This window comes from Epinephelus moara, chromosome 18 (genome assembly GCF_006386435.1).
Source record: "Epinephelus moara isolate mb chromosome 18, YSFRI_EMoa_1.0, whole genome shotgun sequence".
Taxonomy (NCBI): domain Eukaryota; kingdom Metazoa; phylum Chordata; class Actinopteri; order Perciformes; family Serranidae; genus Epinephelus; species Epinephelus moara.
In genome coordinates this window covers 28,033,386-28,059,090 of record NC_065523.1, presented here as the reverse complement: position 1 = coordinate 28,059,090, position 25,705 = coordinate 28,033,386, and the positions used below count along the sequence as shown (strand labels likewise).

General features: G+C 42.6%; 2 protein-coding genes across 2 annotated transcripts; both read right to left on the bottom strand.

Annotated features, from left to right (window-relative positions):
• Nucleotides 1–1,576: 1,576 nt before the first annotated feature.
• Nucleotides 1,577–8,056, bottom strand: wfikkn2a (info WAP, follistatin/kazal, immunoglobulin, kunitz and netrin domain containing 2a). Its single transcript, XM_050068554.1, has 3 exons — nt 7,355–8,056; nt 6,026–6,342; nt 1,577–4,684 (listed from the first exon to the last, which is right to left on the bottom strand). The coding sequence occupies exons 1-3, from the start codon at nt 7,571–7,573 to the stop codon at nt 3,484–3,486; spliced, it is 1,737 nt and encodes a 578-aa protein (XP_049924511.1). The 5' UTR covers nt 7,574–8,056; the 3' UTR covers nt 1,577–3,483.
• A 7,696-nt stretch (nt 8,057–15,752) lies between these two features.
• ankrd40 (ankyrin repeat domain 40) lies at nt 15,753–25,705 on the bottom strand. Its single transcript, XM_050068557.1, has 5 exons — nt 25,137–25,705; nt 23,609–23,757; nt 21,958–22,605; nt 19,162–19,343; nt 15,753–19,026 (listed from the first exon to the last, which is right to left on the bottom strand). Exons 1-5 carry the CDS (start codon nt 25,268–25,270, stop codon nt 18,883–18,885), a joined length of 1,257 nt encoding a protein of 418 aa, XP_049924514.1. The 5' UTR covers nt 25,271–25,705; the 3' UTR covers nt 15,753–18,882.

The following is a 25,705-nucleotide window of genomic DNA, read 5'->3' as shown; positions in this document are numbered from 1 at the left end:
GTGCCAGTAAGCTGTTCCAGTGAGCCAGAGTGCACAATACCAGGTCCTCCTCTAAATGGAATACAGCCACCATCAATGTTATTAAATACACCTGTGCTTTTCCTACAATGACTTGTCAAAATGTCTGCCATGAAAGAGGCCAGTCTCTGCAAAACTGTTGCATTGTGGGTTATGTAGGCAAGAAACATTTAACAGGGATACCTGGAATAAAAAACATGATATATGATGATTAATGGAGTTGCCTTCACCTAACTTGTGCATCAAAGTTTGTATAATGATGTGTTGGTTATGCGTACATAATGTCAAAATCATGTCAGTATCCTGAGCAAGACAAACAATGTACAATCAATGCCGATTTCTGTGCATCAGTTTTGTTGAAAGAAAGTCGAGCATCCCTCTGAACACCATACTGTGTCACTGAGGGCATTGTGCCCCCCCCCCCCCCCCTCCTCTTTGTGCCTGCGGCTGTCTGGCTTATTATTATGGTCTGTCTGGCAGGCTGCCTGGCTGGTGGTCTCGTGAACTTGATACTGAAATCAGCAGCCGGCTGTGATGTGTAGAGCATCAAGGGGTTCTGTGCGCAGCTAGTCTGGAGCTCAGCCAGTCAATTAACACTTGTCAACAGTTCTAATGAAAGTGGTCTTTTCCTTGGTGGCCTCTTTTTCATTTGCGGGGTCAGAGGTCGCCACTCGAGGCTGGCTGGCTGGCTGGCGGTCTGAGTGGGCAGGCAGTTGAGGAAGAGGGCTGAGGAAAGGGGTTAGAGAAAGGGGATGTGAGGGCAGAGGGGGAAGGGGGAAAACATTCACCGGCTAGTTGGCTCCTTATGTTCTGTTTCCTGTATACCCTGCTGGTCCTGGTGACTAATCTTGTGCTCAAGGTATGCCACAGCTCGAGCGTTTGTCGACCCTGAGTTGATTCTCACCTGCCATTTTAACAGTTTGCACCTCTACTTATGCATGTTTGAATTTTTCCAGTGTCTTAATTTCTTTAACACAAGGATTTAGCCCCAAGCTCCAGCACCTAAAGCTACAGATTCAACAGAACGCGTTTGTGTTACAGGAGATAATAAAGCAGCAAGCTCTATCCTAACACTAGGGGTTACATTCCTCCAATTTCTGCTTGACTTTTACTCTCATTCCATTCCCCTCTCTCTGTTCTCTATTATGCCCCTTTAGCACAGATGTGGCCAACTGAGAGAGGGAAAGACAGGGAATCAGCCGACATCCCTCTCCTCCTCCTCTTCCCCTTCACCCCGGCCTCTTGCACATGAAAGGGGCCGCCCAAGGCCAATAGATGGCCGGTGGGGTGTGTGCTATGCGAGGGCCCCAGACCCAGACACAACACAACACACGGCTCTGCGGGCCACCACAGCTGGGCTGGAATGTGACCTGCTTCAGACTGGGCCCTGTGTGTGTGTGTGTGTGTGTGAAATACAAGTGGAAGGAGGAGGACATGGATGGAGGGATGCACTGCCTGCAGGAGCCCTTTGATAAGCTGTGAGCATGTCGGGTATTTTGTCTTCAACACAGGGAACAGCACAACATCACAAAGCAAGGACATCTGTAGTATTGTCTAAATCATCTTTATTTATTTTGTCATCATATTCCATAAAAGTTCAAACGGACACCAATATATCATCAATAACATAAACATATGTCTGCTCTCTATGTAATTAGATTCAGAGAGACTTTCTGCCTGAATACTATATATATATGTATATTATGTATACATATATGTACTGTATATATATATATATATATATATCCACTGGCCATAGCCCTATAAGAAATAGATCAAGAAAAATAAATACGAAGTACAGAAATCCACATACATATTCTGTATTGTAAATTAAAGGAACAGTGTGTAAGATTTTGGGGATTTAGTGGCATCTAGTGGTGAGGATCGCAGATTGCATCCAGCTGAAACTTCTCCTGGTTAGAATTCCTTCAGTGTTAATTGTTCAGGAGGTTTTTACTGGGAGCTGAACAAATGCACCTGATGATTTAAACCAGTAAAAACACTGAATAAAGGAGTTTTAAGTTACAACTCTGTTTCTCCTATGCTTTTTGGTATATGTCGCACTCGGGCCGCTAGCCTAGCCTGTTGATGTGTGCGCACCTTTTTTCCTGGATAACTTGAGATCCAGACGTTCAGGAGGTTTTTACTGGGAGCTGAATTACCCGAGGTCTCTTCTTTTTCAAAACAAAAGGACCTGTTTATTTACACTAGTTTTTCCAATGCTCTCATCACGGAGGAGCCCGATCTCACTCCAAAGTCATCGAAATCCAGTGCTTGGGCAGTGACTTGCAGCATCAGACACTGACGATAAAAGCCGTCCTTTAACGTCAGGATAATACACACCCAGCTGCAGTTATAGTTTAATGGCGCTCTGCCACATCACACGGAAACGCAGTGGGACAGGAACAAAAGTTAAGGCGGCGAAAGTCCGAGTAGGGTGGATGGAAGGGTCCAACACACCCAGGGTACCTTTAAATCGTATGTGGACATGGAACCACCATGACCAAACGTCGATATGTGACGAGGTCGGAGTGAGAATTTGTTGCACGAGGGGGTTGCTAACTATGGTAGCTGACACGAAAACATGAATGGCATTATCTAGAGCCAGTGTTTGATTTGTCCGTTTTGGGCAACTGTAGAAACATGGTGGTGCAACATGGCAATCATCATGGACGAGGACCCGCTCCCTATGTAGATATAAACTGCTCATTCTAAGGTAACAAAAACACAACAATTCTTATTTGCAGGTGCTAAAGATAACATACTTATATATTATATTCCATTTCTGCCAATATATCCCCCTAAATCCTACACACTGAACGTTTAAAACTTATCAAAATAGATTCCGCAAAAATATGGAACCAAAGAGCTTATCTGATTCTGGTAAATATACTGAGGCTTTAAATTGCAATACTGTGAGCTCAAGGGCTCCGGACAGAGGTTACACAACGTCAAAAACATGAAGCAATCATATTAAAACATACCGCTAAATGAATGATATTAGATAGATAGGAAATCTATGATGCAATTTTAGTAAACAGTTGCAGAGATTAAATACTTTGTACAGGGTAAATGCTTGTGACTAATTACTCTACCTGCCTTTTCCAGACAGTGTGCCCTAGGTGCGAACATCAAAACTGCTTAAGCTTGATTCTAATTTCAAAAAGAGCTGTAAGGACAGTTTTGACACGGCATCTGTGACAAAATTATGAATGAAAACTGATGACAAATGATCAGAGGCAAGAGTGTGAACTACGAGGAGTGATTTTCTGAGATCTGCTGAGCAAGATGAAACAGAGTAAGTAAAGAAACGCACCTGAAACCGGCAACAAAACCTCCAACGTCACAGATAAGTTACTTGTTTTATGTTTGCTGGCAGTCGATCAGACTGGTGAGGTCACTGGAGCTTGGAATAATCAGAAAACAACATTAACAGACGTTCAGTGAGTGTGAGACTTTAAAAGACTACTGGACAGCTGAGAAATCTTTAAGGAAATCACAGGTTTTCTTGTGGACAACCTCACGAAGCTTCCTGATTCTGCGGGTGCTGGAGGAGCCTACAAAGCTATCAGGCTGCAGGACAGCCATCCCATTTTGAACATCTCCCATGATAATGAGCTGCCCATCGGCTGTGGTGACGTTGGGGCAGGGGCAGTTCCAGTCCATGTTCAGAAGTGTCACCTCCAGGGGCTCTTTGCCAAAGAACCTCAGACCCATCTTCTCATCCTTCAAGATCTCCTCCACTGTCACCAAAGCATGGCCTGACTCTTGCTCCTCTGTCAGTTCGGTCACACGCCCGAGGATCACAAAGTCACTCTTGCAGAAGCTGGTGACCATCTTGGCTCGAGGTTTACATGCCTTGCAGTTGTGGTTCTTCGGAAAGGGACACATCTCTTCACAGGCTTCTTTGGACACAAAGTTGTTCTCGTTGCCGCCACAGCCTCCATACACGAAGGACTGACACTTTTTGAGACTGCTGCTATAAGCCCAGCGAGGCTCATAGGCCTTGCAGGGCCCTTGGAGGCTCGGTAGGCTGCAGGGAGCTGCCAGCTCTCCTCCACATGACAGCATACAGGCTTCGTAGGTGTCGAAATGGTTGCGGTTTTTATTGCACTGACTGTAGGTGAAGGTGAAGCAATTGTTCCTCTTTGGTTCATAGTACCAGCTCATGCTCTCTTCTCCACAGTCATCTGTGTCTGGACTCTTAAGGCACTCTTCAGCTGGAAATGGCAGCTTGGTACTGTTCCCCTCTGCATTCTTACCTTTCGCCTCCTTCCTTATCACTACCAAGGGAAAGTGCGACGATACACTTCCCCCAACGTTTCTGGCTGTACATGTATAGATACCGGCATCCTGAAGTTGCGCATTGTATATGACCAGCTGGCCAATGTTAGTGACCACGACGTTCCCTCGGACATGATTGGGTCTCATTATGGTGTTCTCTTTGCCCTTCAGTTGTTTCTCCCAGGTGATCTCCGGTTGTGGCTTCCCGGACACCTCACACAGGAAGCTGGCTGTCTCACCCACAAAAACAGCCTGTTGAGTGGGGCCGCTGTGTATGGTGGGGAGCTGGATGTCAGCTGGAAGGGTGGTCTGGAGGGCAGTGGTGGGATGTAAGGTGGTCTCTGCTGGGATTGGACTGGTGTTTGGCCAGGTCAGGTGGTACCTGTAGGTAGGTGGAATAAGAAAGGAATTAATCAGAGCCATGATATAATATGACCTCTTCTTTAATTACTATATAGAGTGCTGCAGGAATGAGTCCTAAAACCAAGTAGCAACCTCCAGTGCTGAAAAGTAAAGCCAACGTGGAAGTGCCAAAAACTGCAATTCCTCTAATGGCCACTTGAGGCTAGCTCTTGAAGCAAGTCAGTCCCCACAGACACCCATGTTAAAGTGCTCGACTTTACAGCAGAAATAATGAGGCATTGCTACAGTCAGTCAGTCATCGAAATCCGGCGCTTAGGCAGTGACTTTCGTCAGACCCTGACAAATAAGCCATCCATTAATGTTGGCATTATATGTGGCTGGTCACCCTTATAGTTTAACGGCAAGATGCGTATAACAGGCATAACTTGACATGGCGTCCCAGAAGGTCAACAACCAACGCACCCAGGGTACCTTGCACATCGCATCTGGACGTGGAAGGTCCATGACCAAAAGTTGATATGTGACGAGGTCGGAGTGAGAATGTGTTGTCACTTTTGGTTCCAAAAACCCAAAATGATGACGGCCAAAATGCCAAACTGAAGACTTCTGAACAAGAGTCCACAGACCAATGGGTGATGTCGCGGTAGCCACAGCAATAATTTCTATTTCTATCTAATTTCTATCCCTAAAACCCAGATAAGTTAGCATTTTAGCACTTTTAGCATTTTAGCACTTCCCTGGTCTCAAAGTCAACGTTGTTTTTAATTGTTTTTGGTTAGATGCCTGAAATAGGGTCTGCAGTTTACACAAGCTTAAGAGACTTTCATGTGTTGTTCTACAACATAAAATACATCCGTTAATAGCCCACTTGTAAATTTTGAAGCCCTTACATGTCTTAAAAAAGACGGTTGCTAACAAGTGGCTAAATGAGACAACAGAGCGTCATCACGCCAAACATGGATTTACAGCTTCTTTGTGGTGTGTTGAAGTGATGGGACCGCGGTGTAGTTTGTTTATATCCAAATGTTAGCTTTTTACTTCTGGTGATTGCATTTATGCTTCAGAAATCATGAAACTAATGTTTATTTGCTAAACAAAACATGTAAGTATCATAAACTTTTGATCTTTATTACAATAATCCAAAGTAAAAATCCCAGGAATTGAGGGAATCAGATTAATGTTAACTTCCGTGTTTACTTACAAATAAACATCATCCCTGCAGCACTCTACTGACATATTATACACATTAATTTTCTATGCTACAGCCAGAAGAACAAAATTTGAGCACTAAAACAAGACAACCCTACCTCATCAAACCAAAAAACAAAATAGTAGAGATCTAAAATACTTAACATGTTACCTGCAGGTGACCTCAGAGATAGAGATACCCTTGGAACAGGCCTCTGCATCCATGTAGCACTTGTTATAGTACGTCATGCCGTCAGACGCGCATGTGAAGTGGGGCTCTCTCTCACAGCGGTCCCGGCACTTACACACAGGCTGGCCATCCCAGATGTCACACTCGGAGCCTTGCTGAGAGCACATGAACTTGTCGCAGGTGGCGCCCTGTGGCATTCCTATGGGGCCCTTGTTGCCTTTGACGTCGATATAGCGTGATGCCACGCAGCTCTTGTTACCACACACGTTAGGGCAGCACTTCTCGAATGTCTCACAGTCCTGAAGTTGGAGAAGAAACAAAGTTTTTTTACTGCTGTTTTTTTTTTCACAGTTGGTGTACAGTTTGAATTAGTAAATAGTCTGCTTAGTGATGGAATAGTATAGTTTGAGATTGGGGGTAGGACTAGACGAGCATGTTGCTTCTTCCTACTGCTTTTCGGACATGAAATGTTAATCTATGTTTCTCATTGTAAGTCTGCTCATGATTTCTTGTTTATCTCTGTTGTTGTTTGTTTGTTTTTTAACATATATTCTGTTTTCTTTAATATCATTATTATTATTTTTTAAATGTTTGACATAAATCAAATCAAATTAAAATACATGATCAAACTGAGAAAATTGTTGGTGAAATCCTTCTTGAACAAAACACTGATGTGTTTTTTGCTCTAATGCAATATGTTTTGACCTGTTTTACATGCTGTGTTTTATGGTTGTTTTAATTTTTAGGATGCCTTTTTACAGGTTGTGAAGGGACTACCAATGAAAACTAGCCTTTCAGCTAATTTGGGTGCGTGTACATTTGTTAAAATGTTGATTAATGCACACAGCAATTTTCAACACTACAACAAGATTAGCACCAAAACTTCAGCTATATATCTTTAATTTCATTCAGTTCTGTGCAGTCTGATTGCCATAGGCAGGGTTGCTGACATGCACATAGTCTAAATATTGAGGGGAACGTGTCCCCTGCATCCCTCCTGGAATCTACACCTATGTCCAGATTACAATTGTGATGTGTCTAGATCAAAGGATTCGTTTAATGTCTGCAGTGTGGATCAGATTTAGCCAATATTTGGTGCATGGCGCAGCATAGCCTAAATAAAAACTTGAAGGAGGTAAAGTTAAGTTCAAACTGTAGCTTGTATGACCCTAAGATTATTTTTTATTAGGAACACAGGAATTGCAAATTGGTCGTGGATGTAACAGCCACTGACTCCAGATGACTGCAGGCGAACTGCGTCTATGACCTGTGTTCTCTACACATTGCACATGCAGCTGCAGGTCAACTCACCTGGTCAGATTCACACTCGCGCATGCAGGTGCTCATAGCATCCACCCACAGGTTGGGGTTCAGGTCATTCGGGCACAGACCCGCGTGAGAGTACACCACCTTTGCCACAGACATGGGCATGGGCATCGCTCTCACACGGCAGCTGTCCATATAAAGCAGTACTGTGTAACAATGTCCCAGAAGAAACCAAATCCATCGGGGAAACAGCATCCACCACATATCCGATGCGTAACGGAGCGGGCGCTTTAAAAATCTCAAAAAATCAACAACTTCAAAACCGAAATAAAATCATAAACTATCTTTAAACTGTCGCGTAATGAGTTTTCAGACCACTGGAATCAGATGCGGTGCAAAAGCAAAGCGGAATAGAAGCGTAGAGAAGCTGGACCGGTGTCGATGTGCAGAGCTCTCCAGGTTAGTCGCTCCACGTTTAATAGTAGCGAGAGATTAGTGCCGCGGTGAGCAAACCCACTTAAGATCTAACTACATGAATTACAGTGGCCTGTCTGGTCGGACGGCAAATCCCAGCTGAGTTACAGTTATGATCAACTTAATTAAAGAAAGAAAAAAAGTTCGCCAACAGTTTGCAGGCGCTGCTTCATAGAGAGGACTGGCGAGACACCTGTGCGTAAGGCGCTGGCTGCTTAACCCTTAGCTTGCAGATGGAGAAGGAGATGTTTAGAAATACTCTAAAAGTATAGTGGGTGGCATTTATTAGATATTTTTGGATCTTCACACATTTTAGATATGTGTAAAGATACTGGACACTTAACAGAAGCCTATAAAAATGACAATGATGTCACAGCCTACACTGGAGCACATTTCATATGAGAGGATGCTCTGCATGTGTTAGGTCCGAGATTACATTTTCTATCTTGTCATGTGCACTGAATTAAAACACAGTACTGTGTGTCTGCGTGATAATTTAGCACTGTTTACTGTAAAATCTCTCCTGTCTATCTGAACACAGTTTCAGCCTCCAGGAGATGGCACCAAACTCAGTGTCTATAGTCTTTATTATTTGTAGATCCAGCTCTGGTTTTGACTTCCACATGAACCAAAACGTTTCATTAAAACTGCTTGAATATATTTTATTAGTTACATTATTTATATCATGATAGTTTTTTAAATTGGTAACATGGCTGTACATTGCAGGTGGTACTTAAGTGAGACCCTCTACCTTCCTCCTTTTCTCTAAAGGTTTCTGCATCTCACAAACTCCAACACTAACAGCAGCCAGACTTTCCAAATTAGTGATAACAATTATACTGGTGCACCAGATGATGGTGCCACACCAGCCACCTCTGTGTTTCGCAGACCAATTTTAATCGGCCCTCGGCTTGACTTTCAAAATATACCATATGTGGTCCTTTACACAACAATGGTTAATCGAGCAAGATCACTTTGCATTTTTACCCTTCACCTTACAATGATAGGACTATCATACACTACATTGTAGACAGGCATAATAGTTCATTACATGATAAAAATGGTTGCCTTTGTCTCGCTTTAAAAAAACAAAAAAAACTTTTGATGCGAGGATCAGTTGGCCCCCAGGTATTTTCACGTTGCTTTATCTGGCCCCCATTCAAAAAAAGTTTGGACACCCCTGATATACAGATTACAGGTTCTTCTGTGTTCATACCCATATTTACATTTACTTTAGGCGTCCATTGTGGCTTCTGTACTACACACTGTAACACACCTTTATGTTACTTTCTGCTCCGGTCTTGGCAATATTTTGTGTTTTTTGTCAACTAGAACAGGTGCAAACTAACATGTCTCGTTAGCTTTCAAACAGTTTGTGTTATTGACATCCATCACACAGATGCAATATTAAATCATATGAATTAAAAACATGACAGATCCCTTTAAATTGTTACTAACTCCAACTGTGACTACATTTGGGTAGAGTTAGTCAGAAGTCCCATTTACATGCTATTTCCTGTTTACAGCATTTAGTCAATGTTGGAATATTGTGAAGCGTCATTAGTGAAAAGACAGATAGGAGAAAGTTTAAAAGGACAGTTCACCCCCAAATCAAAAACTACATATTTTCCTCTTACCTGTAGTGCTACTTATCAGTCTAGATTGATTTGGTGTGTGTTGCAGAATGCTGGAGATATCAGCCGTAGAGATGTCTGCCTTCTCTCCCATATAATGAAAATAGATGGCACTCAGCTTGTGGTGCTCAAAGCACCAAAACTCAACAGCAATGTCTCTTTCCAGAAATCATGACCCGGTTACTCAAGATAATCCAGCAGTTTTATGACAACCCTTTTTTCTCTCTACCGAACTTCACCAGCCAAGCATATCACCATGCAGAAGGAAGCATGCATCTACTGCTAGCTCACCTAGCACCACTGAGCTAGCTAACGTTACAGCTCAGCAGAGGATGACGCCATTAGGGGCTGTGCACATGCCGCTTCTTTAACCGCCTGGAAACACATTAGCTATGTTTCCATCCAAAAGTGATTCGAATCATTGGGAAATGTGCATTAAAAAAATACGAATCCTGTGTGTTTCCATTAAATGTACGGACTTTGGTGAAAACTACAAACTCGTGCGAGTTTTTCCGCAGAAACGGAAACAAAACAAGTCTCGCATTCTTCTTCTTCTATGTTATCTGGCAGTTGGCAACCAGCTTGTAAATTACTGCCTTCCCGACCCGGAGTGTGGATATCACCATGGAGAGAGGTGCGCTACGTCAGACTTAATTCGAACATAACTGTTTCCATCCCCCATTTTGCGAATCAACATTTTTTCGAATCAACCAAAACCCGGCTAAAGCGAGCGTATTTTAGTTTGTGCGAATCAGGGGATTTTAATTCGAATTTTGGCATTTCCATCATAATTTCCCGATGCGATACTTCTAGATGCACATCTAAACAGGCTGATGGAAACATGGCTAATGTCAGGCGCTGGGTGCCACTTTGTGCCTTTTTTGTTCCAGCTTTCCAGGGTGGGGTGGCAGCTTGTGTCTTGCTAAACAACCTTAACAAGCACCGTATCAGTCTATTTGCCTGAAATCCTGAGTGCAGACCTGATCTTCTTCCAGACGCTGTTATAAGTGTGTAGGCCTATCATCCATGGGACAGATGAAAATCTCTCGCAGCCCTGCAGTAAAATGATCAACTTTTCTATATTTACCACAGACCGATATTTATGGAAGAAGGGAAAAATATCTGTCAACTGTGATGTTCCTCGTCACATGACATGCGGAGTCCTCATTGAAAACAATGAATTTCAGCGTGCGAAAAATGGGGCATGTGTATGGCCCCTTAATGTTTACATCGCTCTCTCTGTCTTGAGCCTCTCATGCATGAGTAGATGCACGCTTCCTTCCAAGTGGTGATACTGTTGGTTGATGTAACTCGGTAGACCAAAAACAGTTCCTACATTAAAAAAAAAAAAAAAAAAAGGTCTGTGATTATCTTTAGTAACCAGGTCATGGTTTCTGGAAAGAGACATTGCTGCTGAGTTTTTCAAATGTAGCCTATTTTTGGGCGCTTTGAGCACCACAAGCCAAGTGTCATCTAGTTCCATTATATTTGTAGATCTACAGGTGAGAAGAAAAATATGCAGTTTTGATTTTGGGGTGAACTGTCCCTTTAAGATGAGCATGGTATCGTCTGCAATGGAAATGTGAATGGGCTCATCTGGCTCATTTCACAATATGGAAGTGTAAGAAGTCACAATAGTACGAACAGCTTGATATCATGTTGTGAAACCTGGTTTCTTTCCCCCAAAAGCCAATTCCAGGAAATGTTACACAAAAGGGGGCTTCAATCAAAACAAATGTGTTGGTGGTCTGTGCGGTCTTGGACATAATGAAAAAAATGATTATTATGCCACAGTTCTGACCAAACAGTGACACAGCCCGGTAATTTAGCAACCATAAAACTCAATAAACAAGTTGCTGTTGGTGTCAAAAAGCTGCTCTATCTTTATATTTAGAAGAGGAGTGTGTGTGTGTGTGTGTGTGTGTGTGTGTGTGTGTGTGTGTGTGTGAGTGTGTGTGAGTGTGAGTATGGAGTCTGTGCTTCCCAAGCTGAATCCCTGCTGAGCCCAAAGAGGCCCAGAGCTCTCCAGGCCGAACCCTGCAGTCTTAGTCTGGTCTGTGTCTGTAAGCCCTCTCTGAATACATACGCCCACATACACAAAGTGGTGAGACTTATACACATGCATGCACAAGGAAGTAGCTAAGTATACAGTGAATATGGTGAACAAACACGGATTATTGACCTGGACATACGAAGGACTGCTTATGGAGAAAGGATGTATAGATTATATACTACCGATTTCACACACAGCCTCACACACATATGTGCATGCTCTCAATTTTATGCAAATGCACAAACACACTCAAGCTGTGTTTTCAGTGTCTGCTCACCCACTCACCCCTAACCTTCACCCCTCAAGACCCCACATTCCCAGCATAGCCGACACTGGGGCATGTCACACATTGAATAAAGCCTCGCGGCGGACCCCACGCAGGGCACTCCGACAGTCTATCAGCCTTCAGCATCGGCATTGTCTGCAAACAGACCTTGACTTTGACCTTCACTGTGCACACTCGCCATCTTTCTGAGCCCAGTTCAAAAGAACTTTGCAACTCAGGGGGACATTTCCATTGATGTTTATTTACTTGCAATGTGAAGATTTGTGGTTAATGGCAATGGAAAGCTTCTGGATCCTTGTGCTTCCAGGTACTTTATCAAAATAATGCTATCCTCAGAAACTGCAAGTATCCACTGGCAAAAGCACAAATAAAAAACCAATGGAAAAAATGGAAAAATAATTTGCAATACTGATCTTTGCCGATCAAGGATGAATCTACGATGGTAATAGAACTGGCATTGGATGGGATTTCACCTTAAAAGCAAACTCTCTGACACACACTCATATCATCAACCCACTAATAACACCAGAAGTTACTTCCTGAATTTAGTGTCAGCAAGTAACTTGTTGGGCACAGGGAGACAGACATCTGTGTGGGTACATGACACCCTAAAAAAGAGGGTAGATCATGGGGAGTACCACCACTTGGTCCAGGAGCTTCGCATCCATGATGGTCGCTTCCAGGCATATTTTAGGATGACTCTGGGGCAGTCGATGGGCCGTATAGCTCAGGGTATCCAGCAACCACTACCACCAATTGCTCCTCCATTGTTTACTTACTGTAAACTTGTTGTCATGACCACCACAGAAGGCCCGCCTCTCAAATCATCCGATTGGACAATGAGAAAAAAGATGACATGGGGTGCTTTTCCACTCTGAGTTGAAGTTTTTTCCACTAAAGGAGTTCAGAATGCTCCGTCAGAAATACCAGGCACCTAGAGTGCAGAAATGCCAGGTGTGTCACAACACAAAAACTGCAAGCAAAATGCTTCATTCTCATTAAAAACAATTACAAAAAGCCGCCTCTAGCTGCTTAAACGCTTTCTGTGTGATCGGGGCCAAAACATGTTAGTGAGCTTTAGAGGTGCTGGTAGCTGGGTTTTGTTTTCTATGGACAGACCCTGGCTAGCTGTTTCCCCCTTCTTTCCTGCCTTTAATAAGCTAAGCTAACCTAGCTGCTGTGGTATCAAATTTCTCATGCTAGCTGTATCCCCTTTTTTCCTACCTCTATCGTTCTCTTCAAAGCCAGACTCCATTGAGAAATACAGTAATTTAACATTGCTAAATAGTGTCTGGTCTACTGCTGCCTCGTCCAGTTATTTTGTTTGTGTTATTGTGTGACTTTTGTGTTTAAAAGGGTTAGTTCTGATTCACAAAAGTCACATAATAACACAAACTACCTGATCAAAGCAGCGGTAGATCAGCAGCTCCTGTGTTCAACAAGCTAAAACTACTGGTTTAGTCAATTGTGTCTGGCGGCTTTGACGTTAGCCTAGATGGGGGACTGAAGTTATTAACTTCTTAAGCTTCCCATCGTAGCAGGCAGTCTGACAGAAAGGTAAAGCAGTAAAAACTACTCTCAATAGACCATACACTTAAACTGACATTGATCTTTTTGGGTGGGACTTTTAAAATAACATTTTGTTGCTGGCCCCCATACACAGCAGTACATTGCTTAGCTTCCATGTCGGACTCAAGCCTGCTTCTCCAAACTGGGGGTGTGCTGACTGACACTGTGTGTAACATACTGTCTATGGAAAGGTAACCCATACAACCCCACTTAAAAAAACTGAACTATCCCTTTAATGGGATCCCAGGGTATTTTACATATACTGTATATTGTAGCCTATTAAAGCTACTGTACATTTTACCTCACCATTAATCTCTGAGTGGCTTTACGGTGTCATGCATGCATTTGAGTCATAAATAAGTAGCTCTGTATTGGCTTTGTGCAATATGCCTGTTAGAGAGGGGCACATATTGCACCAAGGGCCATAGTCCAAGCACATCGACCAAGGCACGTACCTGTGGGTAACGTCGCCTTCTGCCTCCATTTCTAAAATGCTCTTAGGGGTTCTTGACCATGCAGGTCCACAGCGTCTCTTGCCCATGACTGAGTCCTGGGAAGCTGGTTCAAAACAATGAAGGTGTTATGACTGTTCATACTAAGCTTATTATGAGTGTCTCACTCCGGAACAAAGGAGAGAGACACGTCCAGCCACAGCAGGGCCCTAAGCTGATTCCTCAGCCCCAGTCTAGACACACAACACAATATGCCGATGGACAGACATGCAGGCATACATACACAGATTCACAGCCATCCACTGAAATGTATATATCCTGATTACCATGCATTCCATCGTGCTTTTATTTAGATCGCGCACACACATTTAACTTCCTCAACACCACTCTGCTCCGATTATGCAATATTTGTGCGCTCCAGATTGCAGTATCTGAACATCTGCTCACCGCATGAACACTATTGTATTCATTTCACTGAAGAGGTTAAGGATTTCACAGACACACAAGAGTGTCGGCGCGACCATAACTTAGGTGCTGTTTATGTTCTTTAAATCAGAAAGGGAACAAAACAAAATGTCTCCTTAGATAAGTTCATAACAGAATGTACAACATTGGCTTGTTGAGAAAATGCGGGTCAAAAGTGAAAAGGCACAGCTGGACGGTACAACAATACTGAACTTTGACATATGGAACATTCCCAGAAAGAAGCTTTGATTAGTGTTAATAATGGACATAATAAGTGGTGATAAATTAACAGTTCAAAGGAGGTCCCAACCAATCAGCAAATATGTGTAACCCTGTAGCTAACAGCGTAGCTTGATATCAGATTTTTAATCAGTTATTTCTGTAAATATTTCAAAAAATGATTATTGAAGTTCATTGGAGGTTTATTAGAATTAATGTGCAGGTATTAAAAGTGTGTCATTCGCCTTTGAATGCTGCTATACTTTTAAATTTTGTCATTCAATTTTATTCTAGTGTTCAGCAATGAATTCATCAAAGGATAATGCCAATATTTTTCAACCTGGACCCTAATTGCGCATGTTTTTATGTCTAAGTGATTTGTGGGAACAACAATTTTAAAAGCTGGCCAGTGTTAACAGCTGGCAGCAGCAAACAGCCTGCAACGTTGCCAGTTGTGCCTATCATCAGTTTGTCTAATAAAAATGCTTGTTCTTGCCACTGACTAGGTCAGACTCTTATTATGAGTGTCTGAGAACACTACGGAAACAATCCCTACATAGGAATAAAACTTTTTCCCTTTCCCTTGTTCCTGGATATCTAAAATGCACTTGTGCATATCTGAAATTCAAAGTCCAGCACACATGAATGGAACAAGTGATGTCATTTGCCCTCAGAAGAATGACATTGTGGACATAATTTTGACTCAAAAGAACTGAATTATGAATACCTGCAATATATATCCAGTGGAACTATTACATGCTAAAATGGCCACCTTGGGGCAGTAGTTCAGTCCATAGGGACTTAGGTTGGGAACCGGAGGGTCGCCAGCTCAAGCCCCCATCCGGACCAAATGGTCATCTGGCTGGAGAGGTGCCAGTTCGCCTTCTGAGCACTGTCGAGGCGCCCTCAAACAAGGTGCAGAACCCCCAACTGCTCAGGGCGCCTGTCCATGGGCAGCCCCCTCACTCTGAAATCTCTCCATTTAATGCATGTGTGTACGTCAAGCCTGTGTGTATAAGACACCAGAGTGAAAAAAAAGTTCCCCTCAGGAATAATAAAGTATGTCGTCTTCTTTTTGTACTTTTTAAGGTTTTAAAGATACCTTAAATTTAGTTTTTACTAGCTGAATCAAAGTTGTAGACGTCTTAAAAAATACAATTTATATTAGTGAGAATGTTATTATGGATGTCTTTAATTCATTTTAACAGGAGTGTGGTTTGATTAAATGTTAAAAGAGCTTGCCGTAGTAGTGCAATTCAGTAAAAAGATAAAATGGACCAGTATCCAAACACCAGGTTTTAAAATACTTTTTATGAATTCAATTAAATCCAAGCAAAAAAAAAAAAATCTTATGACTTTAAGTGGCATACCTACAGTATGTGGCTCATCTAATGCCAATCTTTGCTCTTCTGCTCCCTCTACTGGCTCTCAGTTGAAACACAGATTTCAATGAATTATTGGGGAGTTTACCTGAACACCCAGCACACACATGCAGGTACACACAGAGGATAACCTGCGACAGAAGCCAAACAAAATGTGTAACTGGTCCTTTCATTTAAACAGATACGTAAACTCATTACATCTAAATTACTTCATTAGTCAGATGGAAATAATACGCTTTTTGAAGACACACGGTCAGATTGAAAGAAAAAGAAGGAAGTTAATTCACCATGCTTTATCAAAGAACAGATACAGGTCTCCAGAACGAAAAAACACAACTTTAGCAGTGCCTAAGATCATCTCTACAAGTACACAGGACGTACTGTATATAAAAATATCAGACTCTGAATGCATAGGTTAAGTCAAACTGTATTCTGCTTTTTCTAGAACAATAAGCAACCCCACAAATACAATGTTAGCCATCTGCTTTTCACAGAATCATAGAAGATCCTATAAAAACCCATTTCCAAACATGCTGCTCTCACTCACCCGGGGCACCAAACGGCCGGGGGGGTGTTTTCTCCATACACTGTCCCACTTTCTCAACCAAGCTCCTGCCTTTCACATGTGGCACAACTTCACTTAATAAAGCATTTAACGTAGTTGGAAACAGAAAATAAGCACTCTTGGTAGTCCTTTCTTCTCAAACTTTCCGGAAACACATTCTCTTCCCCCTCCAAAAACACATTGCACTTTGCTTCAACAACTTCATCCTGTTGTTGAACTCTTTCTCGCACGATAGTAGACTTTTTTTTGACACAAACACAACAGGCCTAACTGGTTAAAAAAATTATACAAATTAATAAAAAAATTATCATAAAACATACAAATACAAGTAAGAGCTTCAGGTATACATTTTCAACAGTAAACAGTTACCACTGGGAAGAAACTTTTTGATTGTAGGACGTCGTGTAGTGGCCGCCTACCGCACTGCTTCAAATAAATGAGCCCCAGCATTGAGAATTAAAAGGAATAATCGGTGTTGATGAAAGCAGCATGAACGTTACCTTCCGGCACACAATGGCTGTGCCTCTTGAGTTGTTAAATTCTTAATGTACAGTACAAGAATGTTTAGTGTCGTCATCTCGTCAGTCTCCATTTAAAGGTCCGGTGTGTAGGGTTTAGTGCCATCTAGTGGTGAGGTTGCAGAACTGAAACTTCACCCATGTGCCAAGCATGTGGAAGGACTACGGTGGCTGATGGCGCTATCTTGGGTCAGAGTTGGGTATGCCCCTTTTGGGCTACTGTAGAACATGGTGGACTCTGTGAAAAAGGAAGCGCTCTGTATGTTGATTAAAACCGCTCACTCTGATGTAACAAATTCTTATATTCAAAATTATGGAAGTTATGTACCATTTCTGCCACTAGATGGCCCTAAATCCTACACACTGGACCCTTAAGTCAAACTTTGATTAAGCTACCAAATGGAAAACATTAACTTCAACATTTTCTTCAATAAAAACAATGTAACATTAGCACTAGACTGGCTTTGACAACCCAACTGAAGCCATATATTTTTATATTTTAAAGAACTCCCGTCACCACCTACGCAGTCCAGTTTAATCTGAGGTGACGCAGAGCAACGCAGATAATTGTGCCAGAAATAACAATTAAGATAAGTGCTGGAGAAACAAGGAAGCACTCAATCATTAAAACAACTGCCACAAACACAGATTATCACCTTTGCTGTATCTTATTTCCTTCCTCTCTGAGTTTGGGGGGGGGAAGAACATCTAACAAGGCTGCATTCTTCTCTGAAGCAGTGATAGTTTACTCTGCAGTTAGTATCTTTGCTGGCTAGATTAGTTTTTTGGTTTCGACTCTAATCACAGTTAAAACACAAGGACAGCAACTGAAATTAACTTACAGGTGAGTGGGAGCCTCGTACACAACCTTTGCCGGGTCTCAAGCCTTGCTACTCTAAAGCGCATGGTCTCGCTTTATTAATAAGAATTCAAAATAATTAAAAATAAATACTTCACAGTTGACAGTTTAAGTGTTATGCTGACTGAACCTAATCGCACACCCTGCGAAGCAGAGGTGAGAACGCACTGTAGAAAATAAAGAAAGAAATTAGTTGCTGCACATTAATCTCTAAGATATAAATTTCTGTCGGACATGAAGACACAAAAGAGAACAATTCGAACAAAACTAATTATTTCTTTTTCCACAGTGTATGAATGAATGATTTAAATATGTAGGGAAACCAGTACTCCTGTGTGGATATAGATTAAAGCATACTGTATGTGTGGTCAGCAAATAGAAGTACTATTAGTCCAAAGATACCTTAGTCCTTAGGCCAGTAATGGATGCCTTCTGCAGGAAAGACACTAAGGTTTATGCCTACAGCATGTATGAAAGTGTGTGCGCCAGCCATCTGATAACACTCTATATGTCAGTTTCCTAGGAATTCAAGTTGCTGTGTTCAAGTCCGACTTGTCCTATCCCGTAGACTGATGATGAACTTATCGGTAAGAGTTATGTAAATCCTTCCTGTCGTCCTCTGCTCTTTGTCTTATCAGACTTTTCCTCTGTGAACATAGTTCACAGCCAGTGTAGGGATGTGTCCAAATAAGGCTATTACAGAATCCCATTCAAGTCCAGTCCGCAAGGAAGACGAGCCAATGTCTCCCTCTGTTGTCCCACTGGAGCCTTGGCACAAAGTGCAGTGGGCGGAGAGAAAGAGATAAAGAGAGGAGAAAGGGGGCCCAAATACTTTCGCACATAATCGAGGACACCATGCATCAGTAATCGCTTACAACTGGTTGGGTACACTAAAGCGGCAGGAGGGCCAGAGGAGGACAGGAGGAGGACAATAGCTACAGAACTTGAAAAAACAAATCCCAGTTAGGAAATTGGCGAAACACCAAAGCTGGACAAAGCTGTAACAAGGGACCTGGGCGGGCAACTAGTTATGGTTGCTTGAGGGTAGCTACAGAAGCCCATCATAAGCAGGGGAGACCTCAGGCTCTGTGGTAGCTCTAGTAGGTGAGGCGGGAGGCCTTCATGTTGTAGCACGGTCTGTCTGTTAGGCCCCCAGTCCCAGAGAAAAGAGACAGGCCCTCTGCTTTCTCCAACACAACCTCCAGCTCCTGAAAGTCCTGCAGCCGAGCCACGTCCTTGTCCTGGACAGGAAAAGACAATTCCATTTAAATGAACAGGGAAACAGTACAGAAAGCCTTTGTGACATTATTACTAATAAAGCAGCTACACATGGTTTCAGCTCTACGGACCAACATATATAGATTTTTTTCTCATACCTTTCTCAACATGGTGTTCGGCAGCTTGCGGATCTTCTCCACGTGCTCAACACCAATATCCAGCTCACGGCAACACACCCTCAGAAGGGAACGATAGGTGAGCTCCTGGCGGTCCAGCTCTACTTCAATGAAGTCGTTCTCCCTTGCATTGGGGTTCTGGATACGCACCTTCAGCACCAACTCTACAGAAAGGACAAAAGCGACACCTCTCTATTAACAAAGATAAACGTTACAAAGATATTAAGCTATTTAATGAGATAATAGACAGCCAAAAAGTGAGTGTTGATAGTTTAATTATACCTGTTTCTTGCTTATAAAGATGTGTCCTCTATAGATGATACAAGTATGTCTATGTCTAAAAGACATATTCTGTCAAAATACTCTATGGTCCACGATATAATGAATTCTGTTTCATCATCCTGATGTAAGAAAAACTGATACTTAAAGGGCTTGTATGTGTTAATAAACTGTGGTAAACTTCTCCCCATCGTGCCAGCACTCAGATCTCTCAGCTCATCTCTCAGCTCATCTCTCAGCTCAAAGAAACATGTCATGTGGCAGAATTTTCTGGCTCCTGAGCTGTTCCTCAAACTACAGATTGTACTTTTGCACTGGGACATAAAGATTACAGCAGCACATCGAGACAGAGCCGCCGCTCTCCTCTCAAACTCAGACTAAACTCTGATCAAACGGTACTAAGCAGTGCCGATCAAACATAGCCCAAGAATCTGTTACTGCATTACCTATTTCTTGCCTCAAATGTTTTAGAAAATACATTTTAACTTACCCGCCATTAGGGGTGTAACGATCCATCAATCTGGATCAATATATCGATTAAATGATCAAGGAGCCAATGTCATTGATACAAAGTGAAAACATCGATCTCTATCACTATCTTTAAGATACGCTTTCATTTTGAAAGTCTGTGTCGACGTCTCATGGTAGCAGGCAGGCGGCAAGCAGCCAAGAGAAAGACGAAATCAGCAGTTTAGAAATATTTTGGATTTCGGAGAAAATACAGGTCAACAGACGGAGCACATGGTGTACGAAAACAATGCCGTTACAAGCAAGATAAAACAATACGTAATGTTACCTGCCTGGACGGCCATCTCACTCCGCTAACGTCGCACTTTTAAAGAACATGCATGCAGGCTGAAATTCAACCGTGCTGTTCTGTCGAGAGATGCAGTGACTTTAACTGACGGTGAGTAAGAAAAATATTGTTACATGTAATCTGTTAAGCTGTGAGTAAAGGGAAAAAAGTCTGCTAGCCGCGAGGCTAATTTATGCAATGTAAACATGCTTAAGCTAACAATGTGTGACCAGCAAAAAACAATTGTTTTGTCCTCGAACCTTGACAGTTATTACTGAGCTGAATTTGATACTTGTGTTTTATGGCTGTTGGGAGAAGTTTGCTTTCAGGGCTTTAAGCCAGATAGTCCTGAAGTTCTAGGAAACAGATGATGGTTTGATTTAAAATTAAAGGTTTATTCCAAAAGGGTCTTTCTGAAAGAAAACCCTGAAGGTTAACTTATACCATGTGCTGTTTTATGTGTGTTAGTGGAGTCAGTTTAAAGTTAACTTTCCTGCACTTAAGCGGTTACAATTACTTTGGTATTGTTTTTATCTTTTATGGCCAAAAGTAAAAAAAAAAAGAAAGTGGTGGCAGCTTCCTCTGTAACCAACTGTGTTAAATGGGCAGATAATATTGTCTCATATCGATCACAGACCCCTAAATCGCATCGAATCCAAATCGTATCATGGCAGACTTTGCAACAGCAGCAAATATACTGTTGTCCAAGGAAGATTTACACCCCTAACATATTTCCATAATGTTTTGGACGGGCAACTCGCATTACGTCACCCACCAGCGGGAACATTTACTGGCTCTGTGAGACACGGTGAATTCTGGTAGTTCTAGATTTTCTACCTTTTGAGCAAAGGCGAATGTCACAGCCCTTTTCCTCTGTTTTCTCTGGTCACGTAGCAACAATTTAAAGTGTATCTGTGTCTTTCTGCTGCATCGACAGCCCAGTTTCATAAGAAGACCATCTTTCCAGCAGTGAACTACCTCATTAACACTTGTATAATACCTGCCCTGGGTCATGATTTCTCTACAGCCTTATACTGTATGATGGGAAGAAGTCGGTTTGCATTTTTGCTGGAGAGTCTGTGACATTTCATTCATCCTACTGAGAGATAAAGGTACATCCACTAACAACCCTTTCTGGTGTGACAGGTTGGTTGCCCAAAAACAAGCAAATGAGGATGTTGTCATGCCTGTGGCATTATTGGTCACTTGACATGTACAGTGTGATGTGGCATGAGTGGGAAGCTGTCCTAGCTGTTCATTCTTAAATGTCTTGGTGTTGTGCACCTTTACACCGTTGATTGTGGTACCCTCTTTTCATTGTACATGCATTAATAAAGTGTTAGAATTAAAGTGGCAGGCTCTCTTGCCTTTAAAGAGCATAGAGCTTGCGGGCATGTTTGGCAAAGCGCAGTGAATTATTAGAGCTGCCTGGTAACCTCATGGCAACGACAGAACAACTCCAAAAAGTCACAGCAAAAAATGGTGACAGCTTGTTACTCCCCGTGAAGCCACAACTTGGCATTTTTACCTTTCTGTTTTTGTACACTTTAAACAAGCAAGATACTATGTTTTCATTCATAGGCTGAGCTAAGCTTATCATCGTGTTATCTCCTCGAAGTCTGTGTGTGTGAGTGAGAATGTGTGTGTGTGTGTGTGTGTGTGTGTGAGAGTGAGAATGTGTGTGTGTGTGATTACTCTCTCACCTTGCACATTGACAGGGAAGGTGCTGGTGAAGAAGAAAGGCTGGAAGGCTGGCATGGGCCCACCAGCCTGGCCGTAGCTCAGCTGCTGTGGGATAGACTGCTGCCTGCTCATGGTCGGGTTAGCGCTGGCCACCGGGGCCTGGACCTGGCTCCCACTGCTGCTGGCCAAGCTGGGGCTGGGGGAGGCCAAAGGAGGCGAGCACATGGTGCCGTTGTGTGCCACCGCATGCGGATACTCAGCGGCATGGTTGACGAGGTGTGGCTCAACTGACAGGTCCATGGGCACTGTGCAGTTAACCACAGCGTGGTTGTGGGACGAGGCCGCATTGGACGACACACCATTTTGCTCAGTCACAGGAATGAAATCCCCAGCCTGGGCTTGGCTGTGGGTGGTGGGGTTTGGGGGAGCAGTGGGCCCGTCAGAAAGCAGGCTCTGTGGTTTCTGAGGCTCGTGAGTCGGAGAAAGAGAGGGTGAGTCGCTGTGTGTGTCATCAGCGTGGTCTCCAGAGCCATTCTGTGTAAGGTGCTGTGCCAGGAGAACCTCTGTCTTGTTATCCAGCTTGGAGTACATGAAGGGCGGGTTAGACAGGTAGTTGGGGATGATTGGCAACTCAGGCTCTTTGACTTCAGGCACTTCCTCCACTTCAACTGCGATAATAATGTGCATAAAAACAGAGAATTATTTCCTTGTGAACAGTTCAAGATGATAACAAGACTTTTTTTCTTTCTGTTTAAGCCGTAAACAGCTGTAGATACACTTTAACCCCCAAAACCTGAGGCTGTAACCCATACATTACATATCAAGGTATCACATGAGCTGTGGATGCAACTGATGCATCATTCACCATTTACTAGGGATGCAACAATTTATCGGTCAAACACTGGCATCAGCCGATATTCGCCTTGGTGCCAGTGGCTGATGTTTTTCTGTGTCACATCAATTTTGTGGGCGGCACGGTTGTGCAGTGGTTACCGCTGTTGCCTCACAGCAAGAAGGTTCCTGGTTGGAACAAGGGGGGTTCTGTGCAGAGTTTGCATGTTCTTTCATGCACGTCAGGAAGGTGTGAGTGCGAGCATGAATGGTTGTCTGTCTCTGTGTGTCAGCCCTGTGATAGTCTGGTGACCTATCCAGGGTGTACCCCGCCTCTCTCCCAATGTCGGCTGGGATAGGCTCCAGCCCCCCCAGAGCGAAAGGATGCAGTAAACTCACTGTCCACACACCCCATTTTTTCCCTGCTAAGGATATATCGTGAGCAACATATGAGTGTTGAAATTAGCAGGAGGAGAGCTTGTTAATGTTAGCTGCTAGCAGCCGGTGACAGAGGTTGATGCATTTATGCTCTTTTCATTTAAAATTAGTGTTAGGTAGAGGTAAATTTTAACACTATCATGATGTGTACAAATGTTATCTCGTAAAAATGTAGCTGTTGATGAGAAAGTTGAATAAATGAAGTTATTTGAAGGAGAAATGTGTTGATGTTTTCACATAAGTATTAATGACATTAAAACAGTTCAGTTTTTTTTATGTGTATGAAGAACAACAAAACAAAAATCAACATATCACCATCAGTGAATCCCTACCGATAGCAATTACAGACTTATATATTGTTGTTACAGGAACAGAAAACAAATGATGAGACGTGTAGTTTACCTCCTAAAAGTCGTTTGATCTCTGGTTTGGATGTAAGTTGTGAGGCCAGCTCATCTTTAGCTGTGAGGATTTCTTTGTCCGCTCCGTAACTGAGTAAGTAGGACACTATGTGCTTATGGTTTCTCTTGCACGCCCAGTGCAGGCACGTCCTGGTGGGATTATTGGAGAGAGAACACAGTTAGTTAATGAACCAAAACGTCAAACATGCGCTGATGAAATGACTTTAAAATTATACGACAGTCTATATGTGAGATAATTTAAGAATGGCAGTCATGTAGTTACACCTACCATCATACAAGCTGTGTACCTAACTAGGAAGTTAAAGTCTTAAATCATCATTTCAAATCATTTTATTATGTGCTGACAGAACTGTTCAGCATTTGGAATATAGTTTGAAAGTAATGCTTTCATACATTTGTATTATGTTATCTAAGCCTTTGAAACCTGGAGCGACATCACTTTTCTTGTGCTGCTTTCAGACGCCTTTTGCAAGTATTAGAACTTCTGAACGTTGAGCATATTGGTGCAATTTGGTAAAATGGTAAATGGCAATGGGACTGCACTTGTATAGTGCCTTTCTAGTCATGTGACCACTCAATGTGCTCCTTACAGTATGAGTCACATTCACACATTCACACACTGGGGGCCGAGGCTACCATACAGGGTGCCACCTGCTACTCTGTTTTGAACACACTCACACAGCGATGGAGAGGGGTTTAGTATCTTGCTCAAGGAGGATTGGTGGACAACACGCTCTACCTATGAGTCATAGCTGGCAATTTTTTTTTTTTTTTTGGACACATTGGGGGGGGGGGGCAACTTGGTAAGAAATGTCCCACAAATTGCAAAAAAAAAAAAAAAAATTTAGAAAATTATTTTTAAAAAACTAAGGAAAAATTATGTTTATCAGTATTATTATTACATGATTTAAATTATCTGACAGAATTATTATAATTTTTAAGCACTTTTTCCAGGCCATTTCCTTATTTTATTTGTTTGTTTTAACTTAATTTTTTTTTTTTTTAAACTAATTTTCTTGTTTTTAATTATCTTTATTTTTTTGGTGCTATTTTTTGGGTATTTTTTTTCCATTGCTCAGTGTGTTCTTCCCATGTTTCCATGCTCAGGTTTCTAAAGGTTAAGTCAATACTTTACTATCTGTGACAATGAGAGCAGGTTCAGCACTTTCATAACTAATTCCCATTTTATCTGACTTTACTCCACAGTCACTGGTCCCTTGTTGTTTTGAGATGACTAGAAAAATGGCACTTTAAACTTGAAACCATCCCAGAACACTGGCTCAAATGTCACACTCAAATTTGCACACTGAATAAGCAGGATAAAAGGTGGCATGTCAGGCTGCCTAACAAGATCCCACTGACCAGCTTTAATCCCTGTAACAACGCACTTGGCTGCTGCACGAAACTTTTCATTAAGAATCGATAACTGGTTATCTGTGAATCAAACCAACACTCGACAGCTTGTGTTTGACATATTTCAGACCACATATATTCACCCAAACACTCACCATCCATTTATTTCGTTCTGTGAGTTAACATTTACCCCACTCTCCACCAATGTCCGCACTTCGTCGATGTCCCCGATGGCAGACGCCTCTCTCAGTCGCTCCTGTAATTCTTTATCCAACGAAGTGGTGGACATTTTGGTGCCGACAACTAACGCTGCGAGATCATAGGACACACAAAAGCCTCTCGGGTCAAGCTGTCAATACTAATCGCCTACCGTTTTCCCTCCCGATGGCACACAGGGTCCACTAAATATAGACTTGCCAGCTAGCATTAGCTTCCCGGCTAACCGTACCTGCTGGCTAGCTTAGCAGGATGCTAGCAGTCTTTGGTGCTAGCTTGTGGCAGCAAACCGCCTCGGCTACAGCAACGTGTTGATGCTCGGGTTTCTTTGGCGTTTACGCAGCAGCTCCCGTCCTCGCCATTTATTAGATGTTGTTAGTTCACGTTACGGTACCACTGCCAACACTCAGCGCACTCATTCAATAAATCAGTGGTGTCTAAGCTCCGTCAGTGGGCTGCCACAAACACCACCGCCTCATCGGGGGGCATCTTTAGATGTGACAACACT